Genomic DNA, 17,386 nt, shown 5'->3' with positions numbered 1-17,386 from the left:
ATTTAAAAAATGCGCATACGGATCTTACATTTACCTAAATATGAATTTTTTAATTTTGACTCATAGTTTATTCATTTATTCTAAAATTAAACAAATTTACAATCGTCTGCTAAATTCACATTCATCATTTTTTTTGAGTTGCTCAGAACTAAAATTATTATGAGAAAATTTCAAAAATTTTAAATTGAATTTTTTCCATGATACTAAAAGTAGCAGACATCAGACGAGTTCTTAATTTTTATAAACAAATTAATAATGAGTATAATAAAATTATAGAACATGAACAAAAATTTATTTTTAAGTTTTTTTTCAATGTCTGCTACTTTCAGTATCATATTTTTTCCTTATCAATCAAAGCCAACATTTAAAAAAATTTTGGTGACTCGACTTCCTTAAAAATATTTTATGATCACAAATAAATTCCAGGCCAAGTGACGAAATTTGTTTACCTGAAATAATTAAAAAAAATTATAAAATTCCATAAATTTAATCTTAGATCTTATTCCGACAAAAAAAAAACTAAAAATAATATTGAAAAGTATTTATTTATTAAATCAGTTTATATTATTTATTCAATGGCTAAAAAATGAAACAGAATTACAATACATATTAATTAAATAATTAAATACATGGTAATAAAATTAATAATAAATGCTGAGGAAATGAGGGTAAATAAGTCATCATTTACAGGTTAGCATATAAAATAATAGGACAATGATCACTACCAAAAACTTGATCCCGTATAACGGTATCACAGATATTATCTTTAATTTTTTCAGACACAACAAAGTAATCTAATCTCCAACCAACGTTCTTTTCACGTGCCTTGCCTATATTCGACCAAAAGGTGTAGGCATCTGTTTTATCAGGATAGAAATGACGGAAGGTATCAACAAATCCAGCGTTCAACAATTCAGTCATTGCTTCACGTTCTTCAGGCGTAAATCCAGCGTGTTTGGTGTTTGTTTTAGGATTTTTCAAATCGATTTCCTTGTGTGCGACATTTAAATCACCGCAAATTACCACCGGTTTCTTGGCATCAAGTTCTTTGACCCGTTCAAGGAATATTTTGTTCCATTTCAATCTTTTGTCCATAGTTTTCAGTTTGTCTCCAGCATTGGGAACATATACATTGATAACATAGAACTCTGGGTACTCAACCGTCAACATACGCCCTTCTGTATCAAGTTCCGGGTCGTTGATGCCTTCGGTGACACTAATGAATTCTTTTTTTGAGTAAATAGCAATCCCGCAATAACCAGACTGATTACTTTGAATGAATTTGTGTTTGTAGCCAGGCAATTCAATGTCTTCAGGTAATTTATCTAGATCACATTTGGTTTCCTGTAGTGCAATAACATCTGCGTTTTCTTTGAGAATGTACTCAAAGCCATTTTTCTTCATTAGTGCTCTCACACCAGAGACATTCCATGAGCATATTTTAATATTTGCTTTCTGTCCATTGGCGTTTACTTTGTCGCAATCAAAATTCAAACTGTCAAGATCAGTGTCAGTTCTATTGGCTGGAGTTTTAGGTTTTTTAGCAACAGGTTCATCATCCTCAGCATTGTCGTCATCACTCTTCTTTTTAGCAGCTCTAGTACCTCTAGTCTTCTTGGGAGCTTCTTCAACCTCTTCATCAACATCTTGATCAGCTTTCTTCTTTCTACCAGCTTTCGGCTTTGATTTTTTGTCCTGCTCATCACCATTTTCCTCATCATCTTGCTTCTGATCAGCTTGGCCTTCTTCCATCTTCTCATCGCCATCCTCTGCAACTTCATCTTTCTTCTTCTTGGCAGCAGCCTTGGAAGAGGCTTTGACTTTTTTGTCAACTTTTGCTTCAACATCCTCATCAGAATCTTCGGTCTTCTTCTTGCGTCCTCTCACAGGCTTCTTCTCCTCCTCTTCATCCTTCTTCTTAGAAACCTTTGAAGAAGCCTTAGCCTTCTTTGTCTCCTCTTCCGTAGCATCCTCTTCCTTCTTCTTCCGTCCTCTAGCAGGTTTACTTTTCTTATCTACTTCGGCGCTGCCCTCACTGCCAGCATCTTCTTCATCGACCTTCTTTTCTTTTTTACCTCTCGCTCTTCCTTTCTTCTCAACTTCAACACTTTCTTCACTCGTAGCATCTTCGTTACCGTCATTCTCCTTCTTCTTTCCCCTGACAGCTCTGACTTTCTTTTCTTCAACTTCCTCTCCACTCATAGCATCTTCCTCATTTTTTTTATCCTTCTTTCCAGCTCTGGTTGCTTTAGTTTTCTTACCCGCCTCCACTACCTCTTTGTCATCAACATCATTCTCATCCTTCTTCTGTTTGTCTGCTTTCAAAGTTTTACTTTTTTTAGCCGCAACTTCTTCAACATTTTCTTCGATGTCTTCTTCTTTAGATTTTTTATCAGCAACCTGACGAGTACGTCCTTTGCGAACAGGTTCGCTTTCGACTACCGGGTGACCATTGGTTTCTTCAACGACTTCTTTGTCCTAATCAATAAAAATAATTAAATTAAATTATTTATTTTAAATCGTAATTAAATTCAAATTAATAAATAAATAAATCAATCAATTAATTTAAAAAATCATATAACTGTAAATCAAAATGTCATCAAAAAATTTTTTTTTTTTTCATAAATTATAAATGAAAAAAATTTCTACTAACCTTAGCGGCACGTCCACGTTTTGGTGGCATTGTAAATAATTCAAAATACGGTTTCTTGATCAAATAATCTTTAGATGTTAATAATTTTGGTTTTGTTAAAATAAATCTATCGTTTAATTTATTCAACAACGAAAATCTCAATTCTTTTAATCTAGAAACTACTGATCTATTGCGTACTAACACTAACGTGTTGCCCATCAGCTTTAGCCACCAACATCACGAACACAAAAATGCCGGTAGGTGAAAAAAAAAAAAACGCGGGAAAAATTACCACTAAAACAATTATTTTTAATATAACATAAATTATTTATAAATTTGATATTTAAATAATATTTTATATATTATTTGAATACTTGGTAATTTAATTTTTACTTTTATAATTAATTATTTAAATAAAATATGACTGTTGATTTATGAAAAAAAAAAATATTGTTTGTGCATGGAAGTCAGCTGATTTTTTGGCGCATGCTCATTTGTCAAAAAAAAAATTAATTTTTTTTTAAATCTAAACTTCCGGTTAACCTCAAAAATCAAAAAAGAAAAAAATCACCCGCTCGTGTCTTATGGCCAGACTAAAAAATCGATTGTTTAATAAATAACAATTTAAAATTAATGACAGTCATTTTTATAATTAATAATTAAGAAATAAATTAATTGTCTAGTCAATTAAACAAATGTAAATTTAATTAAATTATTTATTATTCCGAAAAATATTTTTTATTCCGACTTTTTGTAAATTTAAAATAAGTAAAAAAATGACATGGAACAGTGATGGCTAAATAAGAAGTTTTTTTATAAATTTAAATTTTTTGATAAAAATATTCTGTTAATTTAAATATTTTATAACAATTTATATATTTAATATGGTTCTACGTCATGGCTGCAGTTTTTTATCTAAAAAATTAAGTAAAACAGTTCGTAATTTTGCAAGACAACATGCCCCGGTACCAAAGCTCACTCCGCAAGAGGTAAAATTAATTAATTAATTTTTTCTCCCTGATATTTATTTAATTTATTAACTAATTAATTAATTTATTTATTTTAGGTGACAAAAATTCTACAAACAAATGAATTTACAAAAGAATTCAATGATAATTCATCAGTTAAATCATATGACACCAATCAATTAGCATCCAATAATCCTATTGAGGACATGAGATCAGAAGCCAGATGTAAATTAACGAATGGTAAATATTTTAACAGATATTTAGTCACTAATTATTACAAGAGTTAATTAATAAATAGATAATTTTGTCCAGGATTTTTATTTGGAATTTTCGACGGCCATGGAGGGAACGAGTGTTCACAAGTTATATCAAAGCGGTTATTTTATTATATCGCTGCGTGCTTATTGCCTACGGAGACACTGAAAGATGTCATTGATACCAAAAAATCTCCAGTGGAATTTAAAAAGCATCTACTGGATACATTTAATGATAATGCGGAATTTGTAACAGAGTTAGGGAAACTGTACAACAAAAGTTACTTATCTTTTATTGAGGAATTGACTAAATTAAATAAGTCTGATTTTGAAATAGAGTTAGCTTTAGAGCATGCGTTTTTGCGCTTAGATCAGGATTTATCAGCAGAGGCTTTTGAGAAATTGGATCGGAGAGAAATGGCGAGGACACTGTCAGTCGCTATGTCTGGATCTGTTGCTATTGTTGCTCATATTGATGGTCCTCATCTTCATGTCGCCAATGTTGGGGATTGTCAAGCTGTTCTTGGTGTTCATACTGGTATGATCAATTATCTATTCGTATATTTTTATTCTTAAAGTTATTTTTTTTTGAGCACTTATATTTAATTTAAGCAAAAATATCGAGGGCAATAATTTTATAAATAGTTTTTTTAATAAATACTGATAAAAAAAAAAATTAATCACAATCTAAAAATAATATTTTTAATCGCGTAAGTCAAGAAAAAGTTTATCAGTAAACCATTTAAATTTTAGAGGGTACAAAATTAAAACAACATCTTGGTAATTTATTTATAAAAAAAATGATGTAAAATGAAAAAGTATATGAGTGTGAATGTGGCAGACATCAAACAAATTTCGACATGAATAAGTACATTTTTTAAAAATATTTTTTTAAAAATTATTTACTCTATTTATTTATAATTTTAAATTTGTCTGATGTCTGCTACATTCACACTCATAAAAGTATTAAAACTTTTAAATAAATTATTTAATTATAATAAAACAATTACAGAGAATGAAGGCTGGTCAGCACAACTGATGAGTAGAGAACACAATGTAGATAATTCTGAAGAAGTTAAAAGAATATTATCAGAGCATCCTGAAAGTGAAAAAAATACGGTAATAAAAATGGAGAGACTACTAGGTCAATTAGCACCACTGCGTGCACTTGGTGACTTCCGCTACAAATGGACCCGTGATATTATGAACAAAATAGTTGTCCCATACTTCGGAGAGACGGCAATCCCGCCAAATTATCACACGCCGCCTTACTTGACTGCCAAACCTCAAACTAGCTACCACAAGCTGACGCCAAAAAACAAATTTTTAATCCTTGCCAGCGACGGACTCTGGGACTTAATGACACCACTAGAAGCTGTACATCTCGTTGGTGAACATATGACAGACAAAGTTGCCACGATTCCACTTCCGCTATCAACGAACAATCTTAAACTTTCTCAGATCAATGAAATTCTCATACAGCGCAAAGAAAGTTTTAAAAAAAAACCTTTAGATGATAACGCCGCGACTCATTTATTGAGGAACGCACTCGGTGGTACTGAGTACGGTATCGATCACTTAAGATTATCGAAATTCTTGACATTACCCAATGAAGTCGTACGTATATTTAGAGATGACATTACTATTACTGTCGTTTACATCAACTCGGAATTTTTATAAAACTAACACTAATTATTTATTTATTTGCTAAGCAAAAATTTACGCTCGCTAATCATCACTACACTAAATTATTATTTTTATAAATATTTTATTTTTAGAAAATTTATGAATAACGTAACAATAATTTGTTGTTTTTTTTTAATTTAACATTTATTTAATCATAAAATAATTTACATAAGCTATTTTTTTTTTTTTTTCAATGTTATAAGTGTACAATGTGTTAAAGATTATTTATTTATAAGCAGTTATTTTATTTATATTAACTTATGCGCTTTGTTGTTATTATTTTTCGGTAGACATGTGTATAGAATAAAATTTTATAATTGATTTATTTTAGTTTTATTATTCGTTATTATTATTAAGTGGTAATGAGTTTTTAATAAAATCCTCAATTTACCACTAAAAAATTACTACTTATTATTATAATTAATATTACATTTACTTACATTTCTGGATTAGTATATCGTACAATCAATAAGAATTTATTTATAATAATAATAATAGTAATTATTATTATTGTATTCAAAGATTCAAAAATTTGTTAAGAGAAACAATGAAAGTAATAAACTCACTGAATTTAAAAAATGTGACGCCCAGCTGTTCAATACAGTAAAAAAAATAAAACATTTATTGGACAAGTAAGATTAAATTAATTTTATAATTAAGCTTTAAATATAAGCATTAATATAAGGCAAGGATCTAGTACCTCATTAGTGGTTTTTTGTTATTTAATTTAACCTTCTTGACCGAAATCTTCTTTGAATTTCTCGAGCTTACCCATATCGTCTTCATTAACTGTTGGACGGGTAGTTGACAGTGATTTCAACATATATTTCTAAAAAAAAAAAATTGATAATTAATTTAAGTATGAAAGAGTAAACTTTCAATTAATAATAATAGTATATTGGGTGACAAGGGATGAAACAAAACGATTTCAGACCAGGGTGAAATTGGCCGACATCACCCACAGTCTGAAATCGTGTTTCATCTTGAGTTACACACAGGGCGTGTTCAGAAACACAGTCAGGAAGAGAAATATTTAACTCCTGCGTTCAAAAATATCCTCTGGTCAAACCAGAGGTGCGATTTAACATTACAAAGGTACTAATCACACCTGGATAGGTCATTTTTTATCTCCAGAGTGTATTTCTGAACACGCCCACAATATTTTTAATAATTACTTGCATTGGAACTTAATAAAGTTTCAGTGTTAGCAGCCAGTCAGAAATAAGTTTTGTAATTTATAATTAAGCAGAAACTATAAATACTATTTATCATTTACACTAATTTTTATAAAACTTAATCACAGTCGGAACTGTCGTTTACGTAAATAGAATTAATGCTCTGAAATTTCTATTAAACAAATGACAAGTATCAGAGATAATCCTGAAGTCAACAGACAATTAGCAATGTTCGAATTTTTTTTAACAAGTCAATTAAAAAGAAAAAAAAAAACTAAAAATATGCACATGTGGAAAATTAAAAAATCTATGGGTGTAATTTTTAAAAATATTTTTTTTACTATCAAGTATCAGAGTTTAAATTGCAAAAGCCATCACTCAGCGGGCTGAAACATTAATTGTCTCTCCCCAAGGATCGAAAAATTTACGCGTTTGCTAATATTAATTCGTGACATTGGGCTGAAATCAGCTTCTTTCGGCTGACTGTACAAGCATTGAAACTTCAAGTTTCGATGCTGGTATCTTAAAAATAAATCTTACCATTGTAACTAGAGGCTCGCAAAGTTTATCACTTTCGACTTGAAGCCAATTCATTTCGATAGCATCTGGATCACCAGGTGAACAAGGAGTAAGCAAATCATCGACAATAACTGACGGATCCTTAGGCGATGGACCGCTCACACGTTTGAAATGTGTAGCTGTCTGTACAAGTCTCACCGGCTGCATCAAAGCATCGCGTACAATTATGCCTATATCTGCACCAGAATAACCTTCCGTGAGAGATGCCAATTGTTTGAAATCATCTTCAGTGAGAGTGTGCGGTGTATCACCCAAGTGAAGTTTGAACATGGTAGCGCGAGCATGTTCTTCCGGCAGACCAATGTATATTCGTTTCTCAAATCGTCTTCTGATAGCGGCATCAAGAACCCACGGGATGTTTGTTGCTCCCAGAACAAGGATTCCATCGTTATCATTACCAACACCTGATTTAAAAAATTTACATTAATTAATAATTTAATAACTACCATAATTATTCAGTTACTAAAGTAAATTACCTTGCATTTGAACTAAAAATTCAGTTTTAATTCGTCGTGCTGATTCGGACTCATTGTCTGAACGCGATGAACAAAGAGAATCAACCTCATCAATAAATATAATACTTGGTTTACGCTGTCGCGCTAATTCGAATAAATTTTTAACCAGTTTTTCAGATTCTCCAAGCCACTTGCTCACCAGATCAGACGATGATACCGACAGAAAATTTGAATTGTTCGCTTCAGTTGCTACTGCTTTAGCTAAATATGATTTACCAGTACCTGGAGGCTGTAATAATTTAAATAAATTAATCAACCATTACTTTTACTCATAACTAATACCCATTTTTTTGACTTACACCGAAGAGAAGAATGCCCTTCCAAGGTATCCGTTTACCAGTGAACAGATGGGGAAATTTAATAGGCAATATGACAGCTTCCTTCAATGCTTCTTTAGCCAGATCCAGCCCAGCAACATCACTCCACTTGACATTAGGTCTTTCAATAATAATCGCACCCTCTAAACGTGACTGTAATTTTTTCTTCTCAGGGTCACTGTCAGTGTCACTGTCTCCACTGTCACTTTTCTTCTCTTCTTTGGTTCCTTCGTCACCAGCAGCCACTGGTTTCTTCTTACCTTTCTTCAAGTATGCTTTCAATTTTTCAGCTCTGTCAAGATACTGCTGACATTTCTGCCGAATACTATCCTTTGCCCTGTCACCTTGTGCTTCATCTAGATAAATAATAATCATCATTAGCAGATAATTTAATTAGCAAAAAAATTAATGCTCACATTTTATTGAATGAAGAAAATATTCAACTGCGTGCTCGTATAATTTCAAAGCTTCCTCATAGTTTTTATTTCGATCTTCTTCAGTAGCTTTTGTCACCAAATCTATCGCTTTCTAGACAAAATAAAATTTATAATTGTAATATTTATATTTAAATTTAGATTTAGATTTATAAAATATGTAGAAAAATTTTTACTAACCTGCAGTATTGTTCCAGTAGCCATAGTTTTGTTATTATTATTGTTATTTAAAAAACCTTATGAGGAATAACAATTAACTCGGGGTGTATACTACACGATGTGTACAAGATCTGCGTATGTGTGTTCAAGGAAAAAAAAAGGAAATTATTTTACAGAGATGAGTAACAAATTAACCTCAATGTAAAAATCAATTTTGTCTGCTAGCGACGTAATTATAAATATAACTAGACTAACACAACGACATTTTTATGTAATTATTAATTGCGAAGATATCCTGTCAAAATAAAAAAAAGTTTTAACCTTCGAAAATAAACTGATCGAATTTGACGTCATGCGATGCAATATCACTCATACGTACGGACAACAAAACTTTATCTCCTTTAGCTTCAGCTGGCTTTAGCTTTTACTTTTTTTAATTAAGCTGAATATTTATGAAAAAATATCGTTTCGCTGAGGAATTTTGTGACAGCAGAAATTGGCATAGAGGGCAGCAGGTTTCTAAGAATTAAATGTTGTAATTCATCTGAAACTGCATTGTTTTTTTTATAATAAAATTAATTACCTTTTTGTTAAGATTTAAATTTTTAAATTTCTCTTAAATTATTTCAAATGATTTTAATAAATTAATTACTTTTGTAATGATGCTGAAAATAGACATCTGACAGTTTGTGTTTTTAATTATCAAGTTAATTGTTAACAGAAAATTTTTTAAAAAATATACACAATAAAATTTTTGAAAATTATTCACATGCATTTTTTCAAATTTTTGCCTTTCAGAACTTCCCTCTTTGAAGATAATTAAATTTTTTTAATGCCTGCTACTTTTAGACAAAAATATAAATTTTTATGAGTGAATGTAGCAGACATGAAACATTTTATGAATTTTAAATAAATAAATCAATGAATGAAATATTGAAATTTAAAATTCATTTTTCATTTATCTAAATGCGCATTTTTTAATTTTCATTCTACTTAAATTTATTTATTTAAAAATTTTAAAAATTCCCACTTGTCAGTTTCATTCACTCATAAATTTTTGATAAAACCATTTCATTAAATTCAAATATTTTATCCTGATAATAAAATTATCTTATTCTACTGTAAAAATAAATTATTTGACTTCTAAATATTCAAACAAAAGTGAAAATTGAATTTTCATAACTCAGGGAATTTTTTATTTAAACTTTTTTACCCCGCGGGGAATTTAAAAATTCAAATTTGGTATCACTGAAGTTAAAACGATAATCCGCATGCGCTCAAAAATAAATAAAGAAAGACTACAATAATAAAAGATAAAAGACAAAAAGAAGCTGATGGAGCAGCTTGCAGCCCTATTCTCTCCTCTCCTCCTCTTTTCTCTTCTCTTCTCTTCTCTTCTCTCTTATCCTCTTATTATTCTCCATACCCGCAAGATCTTGGGTTTGGGTTACTGTTGCTGCACGATCCAGCAATCTCGCTGGTTTCGGAGCACGTCGGGAAAAATATATACATAAAACTTCATATATATACATATAAATACATTACATATTTATTATATCCATACACCAGCTGCTTATCCGGTCAATTTTAGTTTTTTTAAATAATTAATTAAAGTAATAATCAATGTGTTAAATTAATCCGATAAATATTTATTCAGCACTCGTAGATTTAAAGTTATCTAAGAAAAAAAAAATTATTTATCAGTAATCAATCGCAAATAATAATAAGTATAAACAAATAATATTTTTTATATTAATAAACAAAATATATATTTATTAAAAAATTTTTACTGATACATTGAACGATCTCACTTCGCCTCTTTCGGATAATCCTCGCACCTGCCGTCTTCATTTTTATATATAATATATAGGTATATATCTATATACATATATATTTAGGTATATATTTTTTGTATATAACTCCGTGCGTATAAATTTCACACCACCCCCGTGATACTTTAACCTCAGCCAGTGACTGTTGAAATAAACGGGGAAAAAAAAAATTATTTAAAATCATGTCTTATACGTGATATATATAAATATATGTACATATATAAAAATAATAATCACTGTTAATTAAAGTACCGTAGCTGCCAAAAATCTAAAAGTGAGTTTTGCCTTAAGAAAATCTGGACTCTAATTAAATTTAATTAATTTAGGTAAGAATTATTATTAATTAATTAATTAATTTATCAATTACTTGGGAAATTAATATTTTTTTGCCAAGTGCGCTCGATGCAATTTAAATTTATTTTATTGAGGTTGGAAAAAACGAGCTGGAGATAGATTATGTAGAGGTTAGGAATTAAATCGATTCATATTTTTAATGATTACGTCAGTTTTTTTTTTAAATCCTGGATTTTGAATAATTGGAGCACGAGTTTCTGGGAAATTTATTTTTCTATAAAAATTTTGGTAATTAATTTTGTATTTTTTATTTTTTGTAGCAAGACCACGGGTCCTATGATACAGTGATGTCAGAACCCTCATCCTCATTGTCTACATCCTCGTCACCGTCCACGTCATTGTCATCGTCAAAAGTTATTGAAGGCGACAAACCAAGTGGGAGTAGTCCAAGTCCTGTTGAAGGTATTCCTGGTCCTAGTAATGTTGAAATTGCAAGCTGTCTATTATCAAAAGCTGATTCAGAAGAATTCTATGAGGCTGAGGAGGCTGGAGAGGATGAGAGCAGTGAAGAAGAAAGTGAAGTATGTCTCCTATTTTTATCACAATTTTTTAAATCATTTATCATTTAATCTCATGATACTCAGCATTTTTAATTATCAAATTAATTAATTATTTTTAATTGAATAATTTAATTAAACACTGATACAGATCAGCGACAATGGATTGTTCTGTGATGCGGATTGTGAAGATGAGGTAGCAGTAGATGAGGATGAATTAGTGACAAATACTGATACTGATCCAGATGTACAGAAATCGATAAATAATCTTCCTACCCCAGATGTTATGTACAGACTTGTACCTATAACTGACACTGCCGTTGAACCTCATCCTTCTGATGACGTATCTAAATGTATACCATTGAAACTTTTTCAGCCGGTCAGAAAAAGAAAAAGTGAAACGCAATTTATTAGTTTGCCATGTAAAAAAATTAATCCAGAGGATAAGACTAACAATATTATGTAAGTATTTTTTTATTAATCCTTATCCTTATCATTTTTTCTCTATCTTTTAAATTTTACATTAAATTCAAATAATTAAAATTTTTTATTTTATTACAAACAAGTTATTTTAAGACGATCAATTATTAAATAATAATAATCAGCTAAGGTAAAAATATTACATAACTTTTCTTGTGATATTGATTGACGTTTAACTTTTTTTTAGACCCAAATATTTAAAAATAAGTCTAGCAAAAATAAAAACGCATTAAAAAAAAATTTCTTATGAAAATTTAATTTTATCTATTAAATATATAAGTAAATTTGAATAGTAATTAATGTGAATTGACTTTGAGGATTATAAATTATCAGGGATGAAAAATTATATTTAATTTCAAATACTAAATACTTTATAATAATAAATAAAATTATCTCCGGACATTTAGAAAAAAAAATATTTTTATTCGAAAATTTGATCGTAAATTTGCTGGTAATTACAGCGATAATTACTGCCACGTTGAATTAAATAATTACATCATTTTATTGGTTAAAAAATAATGTGATTAAGTAGTTTATAAAAATGGAGGTAGTTTGTATTTAATTGTTAATGTCGGGTGTTAATTAATTAACATTAATTGGTAATTAATAATTATTAATTTATTAAATGTTTAGGATAACTAAGAAACTAGATGATAAAGGAAAACATGTGAGATTTGTTATTCCAACGAGAGCTAATCCACCACCGGAAATGAGCAGCTGGTTACTTCAGTTTCAAGTAAATATTATTTATCATTCAAATATTTAAAGTAAACAAATAAATTAATTGATTTTAATTTCCAATTATAGAAATGGACAAATGCTGAAAGAATGTTAGCAATTGATGAATTAATAGAGCGCTGTGAGCCAACGCAAGTCCGACACATGATGCAAGTCATCGAGCCACAATTTCAACGGGATTTTATATCACTGTTACCAAAAGAACTGGCACTGTCTGTTCTAGCATTTTTAGATCCCCATGATTTGTTACGCGCCGCTCAGACATGCAGAAACTGGCGATTTCTTGCCGACGACAATTTGCTCTGGAAAGAAAAATGCCGATCTGTGGGTATTGATGATCTTAGAGATGTATCATTTACAAAACGTAAAAGCAATCGTAGTAATGGCATTTGTAGTTCTCCTTGGAAACAAGCTTACATGCGTCAATATAGTATTAAAATGAACTGGAGAACTAAACCAATAAGACCGCCAAAGGTTCTTAAAGGGCATGATGATCATGTTATTACATGTCTACAATTTTCTGGTAATCGTATAGTTAGTGGGTCTGATGATAACACTCTTAAAGTTTGGTCAGCAGTTACAGGAAAGGTATTGACTCTATTTCTCATCAGGTTATTAATCTTTATAATTTAATTATTAATTATTACTATTTTTTTTTTTAGTGCCTAAGGACACTAGTGGGTCATACAGGAGGTGTTTGGTCCTCACAAATGTCTGGTACAACAGTGATAAGCGGTAGTACGGACCGTACATTAAAAGTATGGAACGCAGATACGGGTCAGTGCATTCATACCCTGTATGGTCATACGTCAACAGTTAGATGTATGCACCTTCATGGTAACAAAGTCGTAAGCGGTAGCAGAGATGCGACACTGAGGGTGTGGCAAGTTGACACAGGCGAGTGTTTACACGTTCTCGTTGGACACTTGGCTGCTGTAAGATGCGTGCAATATGATGGTAAATTAGTCGTCAGCGGTGCTTACGATTACTTGGTTAAAGTATGGAATCCTGAACGTGAGGAATGTCTGCACACACTTCAGGGTCACACTAATCGTGTTTATTCACTTCAGGTTTATTTTTAATTTATGATTTGTTCGGTTATTAATTAATTTATTTATTTATCTACAAATAATTAATTTATTTTTTTAGTTTGATGGAATTCATGTTGTAAGTGGATCATTGGACACGAGTATAAGAGTATGGGAAGTTGAAACTGGAGCGTGTCGTCACACATTAATAGGCCACCAATCGCTTACATCGGGCATGGAATTACGTAATAATATTTTAGTGTCTGGTAATGCTGATTCAACAGTTAAAGTCTGGGATATTGTAAACGGTCATTGTTTGCAAACATTATCTGGGCCTAATAAGCATCAATCGGCCGTTACTTGCCTTCAGTTTAATAGTCATTTTGTTATAACGTCTTCGGACGATGGTACTGTGAAATTGTGGGATGTTAAGACTGGTCAGTAAATTAGTAATCTTATTAATTATTTTTAAATTAATATATAAACTGACAGATAAAGAAAATAATGTTTAATTATTTCAGGTGATTTTATAAGGAATCTCGTGGCTTTAGAAAGCGGTGGAAGTGGTGGAGTCGTATGGAGAATTCGTGCGAGTGATACAAAGCTTGTTTGCGCTGTTGGAAGTCGTAATGGTACCGAAGAAACAAAGCTTCTTGTCCTCGATTTCGATGTTGAGGCTAAATAATTACCTCATTGTCCGTCGAACCACCTCGTGCCTCGGCTCGTCACGGTATTTAAAGAAAAAATAATTAAAATAAATATTAAAATAATAATATTGATAATAACAATGATAATGGTAATGATAATAATCATAATGATCAATTGATCATGCATACTAATAATAATGATGATGATGATGATGATGATGAAGAAGATTAATAATACTTCTGTATATAAAGTTGCGCAACACAAAAAAATAAAATAAAAACATAACAATCTGTACAATGTATCGTATTATTAAATATGGTCTGATTGTGATAAGACTGCATGTTAATTTTTTAAAAAATGAAATATGTGAACAATCGTAATAACTATATTGATTACAATAAGATCATTTTTTCGGAAAATAATAAATAAGAATTGTGTAAAGGCTTTAAAAGAATGAGTGTGTTAGCATGAGTTCTCTAGCAGACATCAGACAAATTTAAAATTAATTATAGAGTAAATAACAGATAAAATAAAATTTGAAAAAAATGCGCATTTAAAAAATTTGAAAATTAATAAATGCATTTTTTGTAAATATTTTTTTTTATTATTTACTCCATTTATTTATAATTTTAAATTTGTCTGATGTCTGCTACACACTCATTTAAAAGATGGTAAAAAAAATAATAATAAGATACTTAATTATTATTATTATAATTATAACTATTAAATAATATTATAAAGATAATTAACACAGCTGTACCTCTTTAATGAAGCGCGATTACTCTTTTATTATTAATCATCATTATAAAAATTAATACGGATTAAATAACGCACTCTAGTTATTTATCTTTTATTTTATCTAAAACTTACAGTGATAACTCTGCGTGGTTGTAAGAAAAGTTTAGATAAATAAAATATCTGGATTACTCATTATTTAAATTATAATTTGCATGTGTAAATTATTGCAACTCGATAAAATTTTAAATAAATACTGAGTGATGACAATGAGTTAATTAAAGTCACCTAAGCTATTTAATTTGAATACGTAAATGTATTATTTTTATAATAAGACATTTAAATTAATTATGTTGCAACATAATTATTTTTTTGTGACTTTAATTTGTCACACATGCGAAGGCGGTGAAAAAAAAATAAAATTATTGTTAGTTTGTAATGATGGTTAATTTTAATTATTTGTTGATTATTATCATTATTATTATTATTTTTTTTTATATATAAATATTTAGGCATATAAAAAAATACACTGTGATTTTACGACTTTATTTTCGATACGTTTCGTATTTTTTTTTTTTTAATTTTAAACAGTGTCCGCATTTGTGTAAATTTGATTAATTAATTAGTAAATAAATAATATGATTAAAATAATAATTAAAACGGTAATAAATTAAATGCGAGACAAAATACAAAAATGATTAAATAAACACGTGGTCTGTGTAAATAATTTACTTCATTATCTTTGTTTTAATTAGTTAAAAAAATATGTATTGTTTATTGCTTATTTAAATTCGTAAAATCTATTAGTGTGCAACGAAAAAATAATCAATTAATTAATTAGTTAATAAATTAATTAAATACTGAATTAGGTAAAAATAAAATAAAAAGTCTCGCAGGTGTGACAAGATGTAAAATATTTATAAGTAAATAAAAAATTGTCGAATAATTATTATAAATATTAATTAGTTATATAAATTAATTGTCAATTGAAGGAGGAAAAAATACTTGTTTTTTATAATTTATTTTTTTTTCTTTACTGCAAAAGAAATAGAAAAAAAATGTGAAAGGTAAAAACTGAAACAGCAATTATATCGATTGTGAATATCGATTACCTCGTGTTCATTAATTAAAAAATAAATCCAACTGATTAAAGAAAAATTGTAACATCGTACCATTAAACTGAAGTCCAATAATTAAAATTGTTTATTGAAAAAAATTTTGTGCAATTTTATTATCAACTTATTAATTTTTTTTCTCTAATGATAACTTTAGTTAAATTTTATTAATTTAATAATTAATTTTTCAGCCTGATAATTTATTATTGATGTAAATTTTAAAAATAGGTGGAGATTTTTCTCGAATCGTTAAAATTTATGGTTATATTTATTATTTCTGGTGAATTATTTAAAACTATTAATTATTAATAGTAAAGTTTATTGATTTAATATTCAAATTTTCATTATTGGACTACAGATGTACCAATGATCGCGTTTTATTTGTATATTGCTCAATAGTTTATATTATTAACTACTAATGTGTTATCTGTTGTATCATTTTTTATAAGAAAAAAAAAGAAAGAAAAAAAACCAACAAAAAATAGAAAAATTTTGTTGCATTTTATCAAACTGCCATACATTTATTTTTAAGTTTCTCATCGGTACCTTCGCCCTTTGCTCGTTCCTTTAATTTTATTAAAAATTTTTTTTTTCCTTATTACAAATTTTCGAATTTACTTCTGCAAGTTGTAGTAAAAAAATCGAAATTCTGGCTAAACTAATACAGATATGACTTAAATGTATATAAACAATTTTTCAGCAAATTAAATTTCCTACAAAAAAGGTCTCATTTCATTTTTACGTACATACAATTATTTCGACGTAATCGCGACTTGAAGTAAAAATAAATTCAAATTTTATTTTCAAATTAATTTATCCCGCACTTTTTTTTTAATAACTTCAAAACTATCAGCGATACGTTAATAAGCCTCGAGACCTTTTTTGTAGTAAATTAAATTTCCTACAATTTTTGTTTCAAACTTTTTTTTCAAAAATCTATAGTTTCTCTGCAAATTAAATTTTAAAATAAGTTCCCTTCCATTTTAATTTTTCTGTTGACGTTTAATTCAAACTTCAAAAAAAAATTTTTAATTTCATATTTACACATTTCCACAAAAGTAATTTTCCTTATATTTAAATATAGATCGACTACTTGGGAATAATCAGGATAACAAAAAAAAAACAAATGTTAATTTTTATTATTTTTTTTTTATTAATAATTGCGATTAATTAATAGATTATATCTATCTAAATATCGCACTAAATTATCACGTATAATTCTAAATTAGCCAAATAGAAA

At 28.9% G+C, this 17,386-nt stretch overlaps 4 protein-coding genes across 7 annotated transcripts; 2 read left to right on the top strand and 2 right to left on the bottom strand.

The window, feature by feature from the left end:
- Positions 1-526: 526 nt before the first annotated feature.
- Positions 527-2,892, bottom strand: LOC130673981 (DNA-(apurinic or apyrimidinic site) endonuclease-like). The gene is made up of 2 exons (XM_057479216.1): positions 2,654-2,892; positions 527-2,478 (listed from the first exon to the last, which is right to left on the bottom strand). Exons 1-2 carry the CDS (start codon positions 2,849-2,851, stop codon positions 685-687), a joined length of 1,992 nt encoding a protein of 663 aa, XP_057335199.1. The 5' UTR covers positions 2,852-2,892; the 3' UTR covers positions 527-684.
- Positions 2,893-3,186: 294 nt separating this feature from the next.
- Positions 3,187-5,565, top strand: LOC130673983 (pyruvate dehydrogenase [acetyl-transferring]-phosphatase 1, mitochondrial). The gene is made up of 4 exons (XM_057479217.1): positions 3,187-3,621; positions 3,699-3,840; positions 3,913-4,392; positions 4,867-5,565. The coding sequence occupies exons 1-4, from the start codon at positions 3,517-3,519 to the stop codon at positions 5,532-5,534; spliced, it is 1,395 nt and encodes a 464-aa protein (XP_057335200.1). The 5' UTR covers positions 3,187-3,516; the 3' UTR covers positions 5,535-5,565.
- A 190-nt stretch (positions 5,566-5,755) lies between these two features.
- LOC130673984 (vacuolar protein sorting-associated protein 4) lies at positions 5,756-9,176 on the bottom strand. The gene is made up of 7 exons (XM_057479218.1): positions 9,041-9,176; positions 8,741-8,850; positions 8,543-8,654; positions 8,109-8,482; positions 7,771-8,038; positions 7,256-7,698; positions 5,756-6,369 (listed from the first exon to the last, which is right to left on the bottom strand). The coding sequence occupies exons 2-7, from the start codon at positions 8,762-8,764 to the stop codon at positions 6,268-6,270; spliced, it is 1,323 nt and encodes a 440-aa protein (XP_057335201.1). The 5' UTR covers positions 8,765-8,850; positions 9,041-9,176; the 3' UTR covers positions 5,756-6,267.
- A 977-nt stretch (positions 9,177-10,153) lies between these two features.
- Positions 10,154-14,868, top strand: LOC130673980 (F-box/WD repeat-containing protein 7). Of its 4 annotated transcripts, none has more exons than XM_057479213.1 (9): positions 10,154-10,589; positions 10,801-10,877; positions 11,166-11,426; positions 11,554-11,864; positions 12,516-12,618; positions 12,690-13,208; positions 13,283-13,690; positions 13,770-14,085; positions 14,170-14,868. In XM_057479213.1, the coding sequence occupies exons 3-9, from the start codon at positions 11,193-11,195 to the stop codon at positions 14,331-14,333; spliced, it is 2,055 nt and encodes a 684-aa protein (XP_057335196.1). In that variant the 5' UTR covers positions 10,154-10,589; positions 10,801-10,877; positions 11,166-11,192; the 3' UTR covers positions 14,334-14,868. The 4 variants fall into 4 exon arrangements, with proteins under 4 accessions (XP_057335196.1, XP_057335197.1, XP_057335198.1 ...); XM_057479214.1 differs by lacking the exon at positions 10,154-10,589 and adding an exon at positions 10,599-10,617; XM_057479215.1 differs by lacking the exon at positions 10,154-10,589 and having other exon boundaries at positions 10,627-10,825.
- The last annotated feature ends 2,518 nt before the right edge of the window (positions 14,869-17,386 follow it).

The sequence above is a fragment of the Microplitis mediator genome, chromosome 8, assembly GCF_029852145.1.
Source record: "Microplitis mediator isolate UGA2020A chromosome 8, iyMicMedi2.1, whole genome shotgun sequence".
NCBI classification, from domain to species: Eukaryota; Metazoa; Arthropoda; class Insecta; order Hymenoptera; family Braconidae; genus Microplitis; species Microplitis mediator.
This window is presented reverse-complemented; position numbering and strand designations above follow the sequence as displayed.